This window comes from Phyllopteryx taeniolatus, chromosome 3 (genome assembly GCF_024500385.1).
Source record: "Phyllopteryx taeniolatus isolate TA_2022b chromosome 3, UOR_Ptae_1.2, whole genome shotgun sequence".
Classification (NCBI taxonomy): Eukaryota; Metazoa; Chordata; class Actinopteri; order Syngnathiformes; family Syngnathidae; genus Phyllopteryx; species Phyllopteryx taeniolatus.
Window position 1 is genome coordinate 15,685,690 of NC_084504.1, and position 17,851 is coordinate 15,703,540.

Sequence of the window (17,851 nt, forward strand, 5' to 3'; positions counted from 1 at the left end):
TAAGAAGGACTGAATGAGGAGATTTCGTACATCCTTTGTGAATTTACTGTGAATTTGGACTGCATATCGGACTTTTTTCTCTTCTTTTTTCTTTTTAAACCTGTCCTGTTCAGCTGCATGGCCTTGCAGAATGGTGGATCGGTATGCCTTTGTGCTGGAACAGTTTTGCTGTGCAACAGTGTACAGTTTGAAATACTCACTCTGCTTATTTTTTTATTTTTCTGTTTATTAAAAATGCAGCCGGACAATAAAGGGTTTTAGGGGACAGAGTGGACAAGGGGACTAGGGATGAAAACCTAAGCAGGACAATAGTGATACAGTCTAGATATTTGAACACAAGTAACATTACAACAGTTATTTGTAGATTGCGGGGTTGGAGGACGGGGGGGACGGGCGGTGATGACATGCAATAACTAACCAAGAGAAACAGATAAGAGAGGACAGAAAAGGGCAGGACAGGATGTGGGAAAATAAGCAAGGCAGTGCTACTGCCAAGTGGTGTGTTGGGATTCTTTTTTTAGTGTCTAAACACCTGTAAGAACCTGTGGTCCGATATCTTAGTATAACCTGTGTTGGTATAAGTGATTCCAACGCAAGTAATTAGTCTATAGTGTTTTTGTCGAACTTATGAGTGAATGAACACCATATCACATGCGTGTTAGTCAACTGGTTTTCGAGTTGCTTAGCCGACACATCGAGGAAGGGTTTCTGTGCCTTGCTCAAGGACACCTTAACAGCAGTCAGGATGCAGTTTAGTATCGCTAGAAGAAAAATGTCCAATTTCGAGACGTTATCCATGACCCTCTTGTTTCAAAGTGCAAATCCCTCGAGATGAGTTAGTGCCACCCTAATTACGTTGCACCTGTAATTTCTCTTGGTGCCAGTGAAAACGGCGCCTTAGGACTGGTTCTCAACTGTCATCGGGACCCACTTTTATAGAAGATAAGAAGAATAAAGAAAATGTATCTAAAATGGCCTTTGAGCACGCATGTACAGTACATCATATTTTGAAGCATAGCTGCACACGCTTACATGTTCAAGGTGCCTTTTAGAGCACCTTACCTATTAAGAAACTGAGGATGAACATGACAACTGCATTCTTCTTTCAACAAGAGTCCAATTGCCTAGATTCAACCTTGACTTAAAATCTACACAGACCTATGTCAACCCAATGTGCAAAAATGTATATACTGTAGTTAAATAAATGCACAACCTTTTATGAGCCAAAGCACATATTTTACACAAGGAAAAAAAAATCTCACGGCACAACACCAAACAAAAATTTCACAAAACGTGGATACACAGGTTAATTATGTACCTTCAGCTATCTTGTTGAAGAGCATTTAATTGTTCTTCCCGTCAATATACATCACTGGAATAGATGAACCAGATACATTATTTGTAGTTCGTAAATAATTGTTATACAGCACACTGGTTGGGAATCACTATAAAATAATTACATAAAATAAGGCCGCAAAATTACACTGATATCTTGGGACTGATCTCTTCTTTTTAAGAAAGTGCAAGATCAATTGTTTGTCTTAGACTTCCTGCCCTTTACCTAATATGTGGGAACTTGGTATGGTAAAGAGGCATACCGAATATGAATACATTACACCCCAAGACTACCCCTTACCAATGGCATTCAGAATAATTTTATTTTCCAAATAAAAGGCAAGTCTGACCTGGGATGAATGTTAAATATTTCATTGTACTGGAGGATCCTCAGCTTATAACGGAATTCCCAAATGTGTACGTATTAAGAAAGTGGCGTACTTTATTACCGACCTACTTTTATGCAGGTAAAAAACAGAATATATAAAATGTTCTAAATATTGTCTGAAAAACACATTTAACTGTAAATATAAACTATCATAAATATAAAACTATCCAATGAAAAACAGTAACTACAACGGTAACAGAGCGTGCCTTCTTGTCCTGCGTGACACCGTATTCTTACGTTGCTGCGCAAACGAGTTAATTGCGCACTGTTCGTAACGTTGAACCATCATATGTCGGTATGGTTGTAAACAGAATCCCCTGTCATTTTTTACTTCCTGTCCACGACCCACTCATAATGAGTCTGACAAACCTTTGGGTCCCGACCCACCAGTTGAGAATCACTGCTTTAAAATGTTTACGATGACGGACAAATCAAGAGGGCGTGGGAGCAATGAAATGATGCTGACGGAAATAAACTCTAAAGGCAAAGTGGACAGATTGAGGTACACAGTTTTAAACCTGCACAAGTGATGCAAAGCAAATGTCCGTTTGTGATAACATGTTCACCAGTGAAAGGGAAAACAGATGTGTGGCGTGCCCTGGACAAAAATGACAAGTATTTTATGAGTGCTTTTGAAGATGGCAGCTTTACTACAGTGGAACTGAAACTTTTGACACAGCCCAGTTAAGATTTAGCACCTTATCACTGTCTGGTTTCCCAGTGCATCACAACCTGCACCTCATTGTGTTTATGAGTGGAGTGAACAATGTGTGCTGTTGCAGGAAGGCGGAAATCCGGAACACTATCTCCGAGACAACGAGCACCCAACAGTTAGCCAGTTCATTGAAGTGACAGCTTTGTTCAGAAAGTGATTCTCCTTTATCATCAGTTAAATGTACAGTTCAGAACAAATGTATTTGACCATGTGCAACAAAAATGAGAAGCTCAATCAAGGAAATATTTTCAATCAAATAACCATCTCTCAATTTTGTTCAAAAGTTTGGGATTTTTTCACCATCAATGCCAAAAAGTCCCCTTTTCCACTGACGCCAAATGGCACAGAAAAAAATCCTAATGAGAAATTTTTCATAAGACCCCGTCTGTATGTCTCTCGTGAAATCTTGAGCAAGAAGCGAATGGGGAGGAAACTGTGTGTTGACTATTCCAGTTCAGCCGGTTGGCTATGAATCCCTCCTGTATTTCTCCCAGACGGACAAAAACACCTCATCATCACATAAAGTCTCGCGCTTCAGAGAAAACGTGATGTAATGGTTTGTTGCACCTTCATACTGCCGATCATCTTGGGATGGCACACAAGTGCAAATGTTTGCTGAAACCAAAATGCAGATTTTGGAAGCTACTGGAAATGAGAGTTCAAATGTATTTTTTTCAAAATGACTGATTTGATCATTTCCTCTACTTTTTCCAAGAGAACACACCTCCAGCTGGCAAAGTCTTCGTTTGAGGGTCTCCATCTTTTCTAGCACGCTTTGGCCATGGCACAGTAACCTGCAGGGCTTGTACTTGTGGTAGATATAAGTAGATATCACAATATAGAGGGAGAATGCTTCAGCATTAGATTCTCCAACATTGGTGAGCACATGTTCCTGAATTCCACAATTGCAGACATATTTACAGTCGACGAAACACCCTTGCACACCTACCAACTCACTGCAATGGAAAAACTGCAACCCCAGGTTCTTATCGGGAAATAACATTTTGAGGCGCCAGTTATTTCATTGAACAATTAACAATATAGTGTGATTGTCAAGGGAAAAGTGGAGTGGCCTGGCCACTGTATCTATATTGTAATACAAAGAGAAGAAAAGGGTGAGAAATAAAAGAGAGAATGTGGCTATTTGAGAGGCTGTGCGCAATCCCGATTCATTGACAACAATCGTCGTTTCAGTGACAGAGACTGCATGCTTCGCTTTTTAGCCACAGGTACATATTTGAATTATAAATACAGTTCAATTTTATTGTAAAACATAATACAGTGTATATATATATACACTGTATTGGTATGGCTTGGCGGCGGCCAGCTGGATCTCGCTTGCTACCCAGAAATGTAATTTGAAAGCTCATGTGATACAGTACGGCATTTTTTTTTATTGGCCATTACATCTCCAACGTTGTGACTCAAATTTCAAATCACAGCAAAACTAGTTACATTCAGTCACTCATGACAACTATTTGCAGATCCCTTCACACTGCGTGACAGTTTCGTTCGATGTGCGGCAGCCCCAAGTTCCTCCCTTAGCTTTTTTCCCATGATACCGTGCTCCAAGCCTCTTTTGTCTCCTCCTCTTTTCAGGTGCGCTTGGGCTCTTTGAAGCTGCAGCCTGCTCCCCACCCGTTAGCGCTGAGCCGGGAGATGATTGGCCAGGCGCTCAAACGCAACACTAACCTGGAGAAAGAAAACTTGCTGCTATTGGAGGAGAACCGTAAACTAAAAGAGGATCATGCGCAAATACTTCAAGAGTAAGATTGAGGATTTTTAAATTTTTTTAAATTGTCCCTTCAAAGTGAAATAAACGAGGGCCAAGGAATGTCAACACTCTGGTAGATTAGTAATACTGCAGTGTTTGTTAAAAGTTAGAGCGGTTTGCTTACAAACTCGTTAAGTTTTCTTCCTCACTGCCAGCTGTTTTTATGCACAGCAGTCAACCGTTATGACATCATCACCGGCCACCCCTATGAGTGGTGAAGGTTACACCCAGTACTCCAAACTAGTCTTGTGATTTCTGGGAACCAATGCATGGTTTCAGTCCTGTTGTTTTTGTAGGTTAATTCCACGAGTAGTGATCATTCTTCTGAGCAAATTACTACAAAAAAAGTTGTTCCAATTTGTAATGTATGTGGATGTATACATTTGTGTGAAAACTTTTGTGTCTGTCTCCTTTTGTCACTAGGTTGGAATGTCAGGTTCAGGATAAGGAGACAACGACAGGGGAACTTTACACCCGTTTCGTTATGGTGCTCAATGAGAAGAAGGCCAAGATCAGAAGCTTGCAGGATGCCCTCAGTCAGCTCCAACCAACTACCAGCCGTCAGAAGAATCAAAGGTTGGTTGTAGCAAAATGATTTCAACAGATTCCTGACATAACATGTGTGTCAGAAAGGGTCCAGGACTGATATCACAATTTCACACCTATACTACAAACTACAAGTTTTCCCCATCAATATTGACGATTAACCAGCACGTATATAAAAAGATCCTGCAGTGTTTGCTTTGTTCAGTTTATGAAGAGAGACGAGTGGACGAAGAATCCTCCAGGCGTCTGGCATGAAGGTCTGGCAGAGAAAGCTGTGAAATCGCGCTAGATTCCAGTGGGATTACTTCGAGGGGAAAACTTGTTGTTCGTAGTTTGGATTTGAAATATCTATTTTGTGACACAGACTAGGGCAGCACGGTGCACGACTGGTTAGCACATCTGCCTCACAGTTCTGAGGACCCGGGTTCAAATCCGGCCTGTGTAGAGTTTGCATGTTCTCCCCACGCCTGCGTGGGTTTTCTACGGGCACTCCGGTTTCCTCCCTGACCCCAAAAACATGCATGGTAGGTTAATTGAAGACTCAATTGCCCGTAGGTGTGAATGTGAGTGCGAATGGTTGTTTGTTTATGTGTGCCGTGCGATTGGCTGGTGACCAGTTCAGGGTGTACCTCACCTCTTGGCCAAAGATAGCTGGGATAGGCTCCAGCACGCCCGCGAGCCGAGTGAGGATAAGCGGTACGGAAAATGCATGGATGGGTGACACAGACTAAATTGTCCGTAGGGGTAATGGTGAGTGTGAATGGTTGTCTTTCTATACTGTATGTGCCCTGTGATTGGCTGGCGACCAGTCCAGGGTGTACCCCACTTCTTGCCCGACGTCAGCTGGCATAGGTTCCAGCACACCTGAGGCAGAAAAAGCAGTATAGAAGATGGATGAATATTATTTTTGTCAGATACAGTATTTCATTGACCGTTATGGAGTTTACTTTAACTGAGAGGTACTAACAATTTAGATTACAAGTCTGTGTATACGGCATGTTTCTGCTCTTAGAACGAGTGCTCAAAGGGATTTACTGTAGGCAAGATTAGTTTTTTTAAAAACTTAAATTGTTATAACATGGATGGTGTAATGTGTTTCCAGTAATGAAGAAAAAGCTGAAGAATTTAACTACATTTATAAACATTACAACCAAGATAAATTAAGGGTCTGTTGTAAATTGTATTCCTGTAAAATAGATATGAGGTTGGTTGGCGAGTGGATTAAAGTACACCACATTGATTAGACTTTTTAACATCATAAATATTGTACTTTCAATTCAATAGGATAATTTATTTGTACATGTTAATATATGGAAACTATTATGGAGACTTTAGAGCCAATAAGAACCACTTGGACTCTTTATTTTCCAGAAACACGATGTCAGATGAACATTAGCCACACCTCAATGGAGTTTTCTACATGTCTGTTGAAAAGCAGCGTAATGATTCCAAGACTTTACTCTTAGTCTGTCTGGCTTCCCCAACTTTTTGAATGGTTTGTAAAATGAAATAAAGATTGCCTTAAGGCTTTGCCAACTTAGTGTGGTGGTAGTGTAATTTCAATTGTATTCAGGTATCAACTACATAATACAGACACTCATTTTTTTGTTTGTTTGTTTGTGTGTTTGTTTTCAAGAGAAAATCACATCTCTTTAGGTGACGATGTCAGCCTAGACAGCAGAGCAGAGACAATGCAGAGAAGCCATCCATCACTTGAACCAACCATCCTTACCACAGGTTTGTTTCATCATAAGCAAAATGACTGCAATACAGCATATTTAAAGGAAAATTGTGTAGTTAAAAATGGGTTTTCCCCCCCATACGTACAACAAAGATACAAACATGATCCCCGTTCAAACAGAGGTAAAAATCCAAATACAATACAATCTTTTTTGATTTACGAGCTCTTCGAGTTAGGAGCCGTGGCTTGGTTGATTGTTTTTGTGCTCTGTGTTACAACCCAAAATTTGACTTACAAACGAACTTCAGATTTAAAATGGAGACCCACACTCACCTATGCACTTTCGGCCGTTCAACCGAAATCCAGAGTAAGAACACGCAAGGAGGCTGAAGCAGATGTTAGTCGCGTGGCAAACGGCCAACTGGAGCTGGAGTCAGGGCTCCTGACGTCACTCACTAGGCACAAACGCACACACTGATTCGCTACTGTAATTGTTAGTGCGTGTGTGTGTGTGTATGTTTGTGTGTCTTATGTGAGGGACACACAAACAACTCAGCGCTGACGTTTTAAATGATGTCGCCACAGTCGAGAGAGCTGTTTAGCTCCTTAGTTTGGTAGCTCGTTAACTCGCAGGCTAGTGAATGTAATAAATAGTTAACTTTCCCTAAAGTTTCCCACTGGTGGGCATCTACGGAGCAAACGCCGTTCGGCCAGCGGCTTGCTGCATTGTGAGCGGCCTAGCGGGTATTACCACAACAATGAAAACTTATCTCTCACACACACACACGCGCACACACACACACACACACACTTCTGTAAGTCTGGTCTTAAACCATGCGTCTATAGATGCAGATTGAATATGCTTCACGAGCCCCTGCTCATTTTTATGCGTCTCAGACATTGGACGCAGATCAAATGAGATCCCTGAATAACTAATTGCCATTTTCCCCACAATACTCCTTATGATGTCTGAAGCCAAAATCTGGCTCAGTAATGATCGAGACCGTGAGTGAAACTTGAGTTTTGGCCGTCTTCCAATTCTTTTACTAGCCAATAAAGTTCAGAGTTGAAAGTGACATCCTTTTATATAAGCATAAATGTAAATTGAAAAGTACACACAAGCAGAGAGTACCCTCAGGTAGCTAAGTTACGGAAACACTTGATTGCTTCAACCCAGGCAGCTGTGAGGTGGCCTCCTACTTCCTGCGTCATACAGCAGGCGTGATGTCAGAACCCCACAATGAACCAATGGAGTCAGCATGGAACACCCTCCCATCGCTTACAAACTCCCTCATGATGCAAAATGATACAATCCCCGCTTCCCCCTGTCACTTTTCCAAGCGCCAATTGCACAATAGTCTATAAATCTACTGTTCACTTAAAGCATGTGATTGAAAATTACTCACCACTCGTGTATCAATGAAACTTTCCTATTATTCCGCGTCATTATGCAGATGTTTTTGAGAACGTGCGTGTATGGGTGTGTTTCCGCGTATGCAGCTTTGCAACAGTTTCTGGGCGTTTTTTTTTAAAATTTATTTAATTTTTTTTTCTTGGCCAAAAGCACTGTGGTGGAAACAAGCTGTGTATTCATTACAGTTACATTATGCTAACGGATGCTGTATGTTATGTTAGAGTTAGAATTACTTAAAAAATATCTAGGTGACCTGGATAAGGTTGAAAATGATTTAATATTCTTGAAAAAGGAACAACCATACAACAAAAGCAGCTTACACAGTGGTTCTCTTTTATACATTTTGTTAGCCTATGAGCATAATTGTCCAAGTCATTTTTAACTTTCTGTCACAATATCAATGAAAAAAAAATACCCATGTGCTTGCTGAAAATGTGTTTTTTTTCTGTCTGTGTAGATTCACAGTCATCCAGGCCATGATAATCTGTAAAGGTTGAATCGAGGCAGCTGGCCTGTTGTTTGTTAAATTTGTTGTGTTTTTTCTTATTTTCCGAAAACGTTCAAGGATGAATTGGGCAATTATGCTATTAGCCTAACGGTTTCTAAGTCACGCCTCATTATCGTCACTAAACATGGACTACTGTGAATCCTTTTGTCTTTTCCCATCCCAGGAAGATGGTCAAGTTTGACTTTGTCATCCACTCATTTAATCAAACAGCGACTATAACCCCCAATCACAAAATACTCAACAGACGAATTAGTCATTAGTCAGTTTTAAACAAATAGCAAATATGAGACAAGCAGTCATACAACAATATAGACAAAATAGTCTATGATTGTCTATATTTCTGTCAGTTTACTACTCTGATAAACCCAGAAAATAATTATTAATAGCCAAAAATTCTTCAAAGTGTCGATTTATGTTTACTTCTGAGGTCCCAGGTTCAAATCTAGCCTCGCCTGTGTGGAGTTTGCATGTTCTTCCCGTGCCTGCGTGGGTTTTCTCCAGGTACACGTATGGTAGGAAGACTCTAAATTGTCCATAGGTGTGAATGTGAATGATTGTTTGTTTGTATGTGCCCTGCAATTGGCTGGCGACCAGTTCATGGTGTGCCCCGCCTCTCGCCTTGAGTCAGCGGAGCACCAGCACCCCCGCGACCCTAGTGAGGAGAAGCGGTACAGAAATGGATGTTTTGTTATAGGCAGGGTTTGAGTTGGTTTAAGCTTTGTAGGGGTTTGTACAAATGTAGGCTTTCACACACAGAGATTATTATTATTATTTGGCACATAGCACAAATAAGAGATCATTTAAAAAGTCAAAATTTACTACAGACAACTTGAGATAAAAGGACCTGTTCTAATGACAATGAGGTTGCAGCTGTCCTGTGTGCATGAACTGATTAAGTCTGCTCGGATGAGAAGCGAAACATCTTCTAAGACAACCAGAATATTTCCAGTTGCGATGGATTCAGTGCCCTGAGAATGGAACCACCTGGATGAATGAGACGATTCACAGGCCTGTTGCAATGGCAATGACATTTGTGACATGCAGCCAAGTGTAAACCTTTGTCAATAAACACAAAAACAAAAGACAGAATGTTAAAGCTTAATCGTTTGTGAACCTCAATGTGTAGAACTGAAAATGACCACTGAAAAACCTCAGATATATGCATCCACCTCAGAATGTTAAGAAATAGAAATTGCGAGTGAACTCACGTTTTCAAGGATTGCTACAGTCGACAAAGTAATCATTTGTGTAGCGAGTCCATTGTGGGAACAAAAATGTTGTCTTAACTTTAATTGTAAAAAACTAAAAGAAAATAATGTTCACTTTTTTTTTTTTTTTTTTTGCTACCCCAAATTTCCATAGTAGGCTCTACATTTGCCCCTTTGACATGGTTTGCCTTTGTTGCCCCAGGCTGTGTTTTCATATTCGAGAGGCCTGATTAAAAAAAAGAAAAAAAAAAAGAAAAAAGACTGGTGACAGAGCCGAATTGGGGACAAAAGAATAAACACACCCTCTGGGTTTAGCATCTGGTAGTGGCAACATAGGAAACAAATCACTCGCAGTGAGGTGCCTCCAGATAAAAGAGACAAAGATGGAAGTAAGATAATGGTTGGGAGGCACAGGGGAGAAGAGGGTGTGGGGGACACAACAGTACGAATGGATACAATTCACTCAAAGTAATTGTTGTTAGTCAGATGCACTGTCGTGCCAATTGGTGAAGATACACCGCAAACACTTTTTGGGGTTGTTTTATCTCAGATGGTTTATCTATAGATCATCTCACTAAAGATATATTTAAAAAAGCTAAATCCGTTGATCTGATCTGAATTTGAATAGGCTATCAGCAGTGTTAAAAGGCAAAGAGGTGGGTTTGTGGCTCTGTCTGTGTGATAACATCCTACTTTGACACGCCTTGTGTGGAATGTCACATCTCTAGTTGGAATCAAATGGTCACACCACTTCAGGATTGGGATCGTGCAGTTACTCAATGTCTACGTGAGGTAAAAATGCACATAATTGCCACAAATGCGCCATGAATGATGTTGATGGAGATTTTGTTTGAATAATAAACAGTTCTGGATTTTCTATGGAATTGTCAATAATACAAAAAATGTAAAGCAAGACATCTATCTGTGTGAAATTGCTAAAAAAACAAACAAACGTTAGTTTGGAGACATTTGAGCTTCTACATTAGCAATCTGATGGATGTTTTGAAGTGTCTGAAGTCCATTTGTGTACCCATTTGTTATTGAGTAAAAATGCTTGATTTTTGATGAATGATGCTGCCTCTAAATAAGTGTTTCTGTCTGCAGGACATTATCAGGTCAGCCAGGGTTTTTCTTTGGACCACACCATGTCTCTTAATGAGATTGTTCAACCAAGATGGAAACCAACGCAAGCAGTTGATGAACAGAACCTAGGCGCTTCTGAAATGGAATGAAATCACAGGTTTGTCAGTCAACCAATTTGGTAAAACTAATTAAAGGGTATTTCATCCACAGTGTCCTCGAAGCACTGTTTTGTAGTTTAAATTACTTTTGCCTGGTACGAGGTTTCAAGTCAACACCACTGCTACGACAGCAAATGCATCAGACATGAAAAAAGAGAATAAATAAATATACGTCAATATGTCACAGTATGTATGTAATATTATGGCAATTATGGTACTGACCTCACGTACCACTGGCCTTGAGTGTGGCTACCATCATGGATTTAGCTGTGTGAAAATGTTCTTTGGAAACAACAAAATCATAAAACTAGTTCCAAAGGGTTATATTCTCCCATCAACCTTCAATATAGGACCTATGGGGTCTAAATAGTCCATATTTCACGAACTAGTTGATTTTATGTATTTTTTGCTCAAGAAATTAAACTGGTATTTTTATTTGCAATAATATATCTGTATATATCTATATCTTTTTTGGAGCAATATGTAAATAACTAGAACGTCCCTTTTTTATCGCCAAAATCGACACACGCCCATGTCAGTGTCAGCAGCAGAGACCAAATTCACTGCATAACCAGTGTGGAAAAAGGAATGTACAGTACTATAACTATTAATTGGGAGTATTTAGTCATATTTTATATATCGAAGCTGCTGAGCGTAATCCCCCCTACTTCCAAAATGACAACTTTTCAGGAAATTAAGAAAAAAAGACATCATGCTTGCGTTTCCAAACACTGCTTTGTTCAATTTGCTTATAAAATTATGCAAAATTATGTTTAATCGCTAATTTAATATGCTGAAAAATTGCTAATTTATTAGGTTGTCATCGATAAAATGGTACAAACACGGCCAGCCAGCTGCACATCAAAGTCTACCTGTGTCACACGACACCACCACCCTACAGAAAAGCCTTTAAAAGCAAACGCCTGTGTCACATTATCCATCCAAACTCTTTTGGAAGATGTTAGCGGTATTAGTGATGCAATCAATACAACTCGAGCTGACAAAACACGTTTATAATGGTGGAAATTAATTTACAAGCACTTACCTCGTGCGGGAGCATGTGGCTGGCTTTTTCTTCGAGACATTTCAGCGATTTATTTGAAAAGACAATCCTACTAAAATTTGTTAATATCAGTGTTTTCACTCGTTATTGTCTAAAAAATATATCCAGGCTTTCAATATAGGCAACAATTATACCACAAAACAGTGAGGAAATGTCTTCGCCCTCTGGACTTGACGTGTCAGGCCGTGACAGGCTGACGTGACCAAAATGTGGGTGGGCCAAAATCTGGCTGAAAATCAAATATTTTATTGGGAAAAAAAGCCTAAAATTACTACTGAGTCTATATTGGGGGGATTTTTTTCGTTTTTAAGTCCGGAACTATGGAATAAGTGCCAATGTTCACAGAATTAGAGAGTTCCTCTAAGTCTGTCATTTAACCAACCACCTTTGGCAGATATGCACTCTGATTGAAATAACCCTAAAATGTGAGCATTGCCTGTCAAATCTAGCTTTTTGCACATTCTCCCCTAGACTTAAGTACTTTGTCTTCTTACATGCGCCAGAGGCTGTACTAAATCCAACGCCCCTTGAATGTGAAACATATTGCACTTTGAGTTTAAATTCAGTTACAACATGCCTTGCCACACGTTTTAAGTGATTTCCAGAAATGTATGTAGAGAGATGATCAGAAGATATTTGTTTGAGCTGCTCAAAGAGGAGCTGTGAGTCGGCTATTACAGGATTTTATCAAACTGGTTGCAACAACAAGAAAAATCAACGAGCGAATCCTTGTCACGTGAAAAACTCTTAACTCAAGGTACCACTAAACTGTATAATCCACTATATGACTTATATAATATTATGCTGATGATGGTGATGTCAAACTTCACAGGACAAGTGGTATGAAAAATAGATTATTATTATTATAGTTATTCTAATGTTTAAAATGAAAGGCGCAATACTGTATTTTACTGTGTTTAAATAGAGCTCCAAAGGAATATCAAATAAGTGTAAAATGGTTCCATTTTCTTTGCCCTATTGCTTCTTCCTCAGTGAGATCGCATCTGGGAATCAGCATGGAAATGAACCAAGACAGTTGGAACAAAGTAGCTGCCTGTGGTGCAATGTTGCTAGCTTCTCTTTGCTGGTCAACCCCCCACTTTTAGTCCTCGAGGGAGTCCCCGAATTTGATCCAAGGTTGCTTCTCCTATTATAAAAAAAAAAAAAAACCCCAACAATTTCACATCTGGTTTGTTTTAATTGTGGCTCAGCCTGCGTGGAGACATCAGTGGTGCTATGATGCATTTGCTCACATGCGTCACTGATCATGTGATAAAGAGGAACTGAATGCTCCCCCTGAGGTCCCTTGGGATGGATGGCGTTGCCTCTAATGACTTGGAGAACGCGTTATTGAGACTTGACAAAAGGAGTATGGAAGTAGTTTTTCAACAGTTGGACATTACCTTGGACTCAGCGGCCTTGGCTCTGGGTGAGACCGACCAGAGAGCAACATCTTGCGCAGGCTACACCCAGAAAACATAGTGTCATCACCAGGCAACCAATGTAGCTTTGTTGCAGTTTATTTGTCATGGCTTGCTGAGGTTTCATTGCCTCGCCCTCCTCATTTATGGAAGGGAAATACAGTATATGCCTTAAGCCATGGTATCCAAACAATAGCCCTTTTTTTTTTTTTTTTTTTTAGCAGCTTGTGGTGTAAACTAACATGTAAAAAGAAGAAATTTGTCCTCATGTCTCACTTCATCGTTTTCTACCAATCACACATAATTTAAATAACAACATTTCTATTCATAATGCGCCGATGAATAAAGATAATTCAGTTACAGCAGCAAGTACCATGAAACACCATTGTTCTGTTCCGTGCTAAGGTCAGCTTCGCACAGATTTCTCTTCTTTTAGTTCTTAATGTGGGGAATGCAAAATTCCTGAAAAATCTATGACATTTTGATTTATCACTGTGCTGTTTTTTTTATTGTTTTTATTTTTTAAATGTACAGTGCAAAATATATACATCGATCTATTTTCTTTCCCACTTATCCTCATCAGCCTATCCCAGCTGACTTTGGGCGAGAGGCGGGCGGGGTACATACACCCTGTTTACTGTATATCATACATTGACAGCCACTGGCAATGTATGATATACAGTAACCACAGTGTTAAGGGAGTAACCATGTAACTAAATTACAGTTGCTTTTGGATATCTTCATGATAAAAATTTTAGTTACATTTGGAAAATTACAAAAGCTCAGATTTTGTTCGTATCACTTCCTCCTTCTAAAGACAACGCTTGTGATTGGCTCTCTCTTTTCATGTGCCATTCTGCAGCTGTCTCAAACATGACATATATGACCTCAAAGCGCTATCTCGTGGTGCAATCTACTAGTGTGTCTGACATTTTGAGAAGGTTAGACTCATAATTACACTTTTGAACAGTTTCATCTATATAGGTTTTGGACTTTTTTTTATGTAACATTCAGTTATCTGGGTTGTCATATGAAACAATATTGTCTAAATTGTGAACATTTGTCATTCGGTCAACGTAGTATGGTTTGGTGGTTTTCCACATCCTGTACACATATAATGCAACAATTTTTTTTTTGCGATGTATTATCATATTTTGTTAATAGTATATTATTTGTGTAAAGAGCAAATATATAGTTAATTCCAAAATAATGATCTGTGAACCTACTTTTTTTAAGGATACATCAAAGGGTCCTGTTGATGCATTCATTCGAAATTAAGAAAAGTAATCAAAATGTTATAAAATTTAATTAGTTATATTACTTTGAAACAGTAATTGAAATAGTTATACTACTATTACATTTTCCACAGGATAATTTGTAACTGTAACCAACTACATTTCCAAAGTAATTTTCCCAACACTGAGTATATAAAACAATATGTACAATACCTACATTGATGGATTGTTTTTAGTGTGGTAAATAAAAGTGAAGAATGTCAAAGTAGCCAATGCATCCTTTGAATCCCTGTATGTGTTCTGTGGAAGAAAAGGTTTGGACCTTGACCTCTTTATATTTGTTGGAGTTATTCACTTGTCTTGTGACCTCAAGAAACTGAGGTGTGTTAAACTGAGGTTAATAGGGTTATTTTCTCCACCTCCACACTTCCTCCCTCTCTTCTAACCCTAACCTCAGCCACCAGCTTGAGGTCATGGCAGTCAGTCGTCCCACTGACAGTAATGAATCAAAGAAGACTTGTGATTCCTGTATGTCTAGCCATCCTACAGTTGACTCCAGGTTGTCTCCGTCGGCCTTTAACATTCTAATTGAACACGTTTGCTGGGGGGTGTCGCACGGCCACCGAGATAATCCCTCAGGATTCTTCTTATGTCTTTATAAATGCAATCAATAAGACATTTTACATCCAGATTAGTGTCCAAGGGTAGTTTATAGATTAGTGTGGGACATGCCTAATGGTAGTGGAGACGCCTTGGAAGAACATAATGAATATTTCAGTCCCTTGATCCTTTCAGAATGTGTTGTACTGTGTGCTGTAAACTATCTCCACCTTATTTATGAAACCAAAGTTGTTTTATTACTTCATGTTCTCTGCTTTTATTCATTTTATGTGCAGTATATTTTGTTGTACTGTATTTTTTTGTTCACAGAAATATAACTATGTGTAATATGAAAGGTATGTCATATATTTGTGGTATGTATTCGTCACGAGAGTTTATGGTCCATTTGAAAAATGAGGTCAGCTTGATTTGACTCCTGGAAAAAAGATTATTTTTATTTACCTTAATAATATTTGCCTCATAAACAACGAGGAAGTCATTGCTAATGAAGCCCCATAACCGTGTTGGCAACATAAGTTGGTTCCTACTGGACACAACCACCTTGGTAGTCTGTTATAAGCTCAAATACCGTTCGTTAACTGTTTTTATTTGGCCATTTTTAATTTTGCTTATGTGAACCTGTCTGATTCCCATGATCTCGAGAAATGACAACCTTCTTCCTGTTTTCCAGCCACAGAGGTGCAGCGAGACAAAGCGAGCTTTGTGTGGTTCTGGCTCCAATGTGCTCTCACTGAGATGTCTGAAACAGTTTTGCATTTCCTAAGCAACTTTTCTAAATCAAGCAGGACTACTTATTTGTGTTAAAATCAAACATTGAACATGAATGTGCACTGTAATTAAGTACTTATGTTACTAAAATGTTCAAAATAAAGGCATTCATTCATTCATTTACCGCAGCGCTTATCCTCATTAGGGTCGCTAGAGCCTATCCCAGCTATCATCGGGCAGGAGGCGGGGTACACCCTGAACTGGTGGCCAGCCAATCGCAGGGCACATACAAACAACCATTTGCACTCACATTCACACCTTTGGGCAATTTAGAGTCCTCAATTAACCTACCATGCATGTTTTTGGAATCTGGGAGGAAATCGGAGTACCCGGAGAAAACCCACACCGGCACGGAGAGAACATGCAAACCCTACACAGACGAGGCCAGATTGGAAACCGGGTCCTCAGAACTGTGAGTGCGGATTGTTTTTCTCTCTATTGTGCTGTGAGTTAGCTCAGCCTATGCCACTGGCAAATACAATCGGCTTTGTTTCAACACCCTAATTAAAGCGACCCTTTGATCATTACAAGCAACATTTTAAGATTCTGTAGTAAAATGATCGAGCTCATTATTTGAATTAAATCAAATGTTCTGCAGGTTTTAAGAAGTTGGTAGTTGAAGAGCAGAGCTCATTCGCTTTTCACTTATTGTGACGCACATTGATTTAAAAAAAAGCTTTTTAAATATATTATTTACCCACACAAGGAAAGGTGTGCACAGCTAAAGCTTGACTGAAACTCTACATTTTTTAACGGAAAAGTTTGAACGTAATTCACTTTTGCCCATGTTAAGGTAATGGGAATGCTGGCAGACTGTTGGCATGTGTCAGCATCATTGTTTTACTTAATGCCACTGCTTACTCGGAGCAGGTTCGGAACAAACACTCACTACACACTTCATGCAAATCTAAACCAATGAGAGCCAATATAATAGTTGTATCTGCCTTTACACAGATAACTATATTAATATTACATACCGGTAATATATAAACTATTGAATGTAGTTGTAGTTTGCAGTGGAGTGCAACAGCGTTAAATCATATCAAGAGGTACAATTTCACAAAACTCTAAACTACAAGTTATCATTATAATCTTGGGGATATACAGTATACAGGATAATGACCACTGCCACATATTTAAATAGAGTGGCGCCTTGGGATGTGAGTGATGCAACTGTCGGGTTTTCGAGATACCAGCTGTCGTTTGGATGATGAGCGCTGTATGGTGGCAGTGAATTCAACTCAGCTCACTTCAGACGTTTGGCATAGTGAACTAATATCCAAAAAGAGTCTTCAAGCCATTATTGCCACTCCCAGTTTTAATCAAGTTTATTTGTATAGCACTAAAATCACAAAATTCTCACAGGGCTTCGAAGACAGGCTCACAGTTGTCTCATCTAAACGCCCCAATCAGGCAAGGAAAAACTCAAAACTCTATTTGGGGAAAACAGAAACCTTGAGAAGGGACCGCAGACAGTGTTGGACCTGAACGAGTTCAATGAACGAAACTTCATGAACTAGTTCATATTTTGTGAGAACAGAAACTGAACTTAGTTCAGTTCTGCCTAATGGACGTATTTTAGAACACGCTCATTCTGGCGTCAACGAACGGTTTACGAACAAAAGTTAATTTTCATTCAAGAGTGCCACGTTTTATCGAGGAGGACAAAATCCATCTGAATACACTATTTACGACCCTTCATATGTCAGCAGATAAACGCTGTATTTGGCAAGCGATGGGCGCCCTGCCATGGGCACCATTCATGGCAGGGACATTGCAACTGCGTTATTAGGATTCCCACTTAGTCTCGAGGCAGGACACGCCCCACTGCAACAGGAAGGGCAGGCTACGCAGATGTAACGAGATGACCATCCCAAACATGTATCACATTTGTATGAAATTAAAAAAAGTTTGTTAGGTTTAGGGCTAGGGT

General features: G+C 39.5%; 1 protein-coding gene across 3 annotated transcripts in view; it reads left to right on the forward strand.

Moving 5' to 3' along the window:
* LOC133474960 (DNA repair protein XRCC4-like) overlaps positions 1–16,041 on the forward strand; it is a 36,847-nt gene extending 20,806 nt beyond the window's left edge. For 2 of the 3 annotated variants that reach the window (XM_061767178.1, XM_061767180.1), the window contains 5 exons: positions 4,038–4,204; positions 4,636–4,788; positions 6,395–6,495; positions 10,674–10,809; positions 15,821–16,041. In XM_061767178.1, the coding sequence (XP_061623162.1) occupies positions 4,038–4,204; positions 4,636–4,788; positions 6,395–6,495; positions 10,674–10,801 (549 nt within the window). In that variant the 3' untranslated portion in view covers positions 10,802–10,809; positions 15,821–16,041. Of the gene's footprint in view, positions 1–4,037; positions 4,205–4,635; positions 4,789–6,394; positions 6,496–10,673; positions 10,810–12,866 lie in introns of all 3 variants that reach the window. The other variant, XM_061767179.1, reaches the window with a different exon arrangement.
* Positions 16,042–17,851: the final 1,810 nt, after the last annotated feature.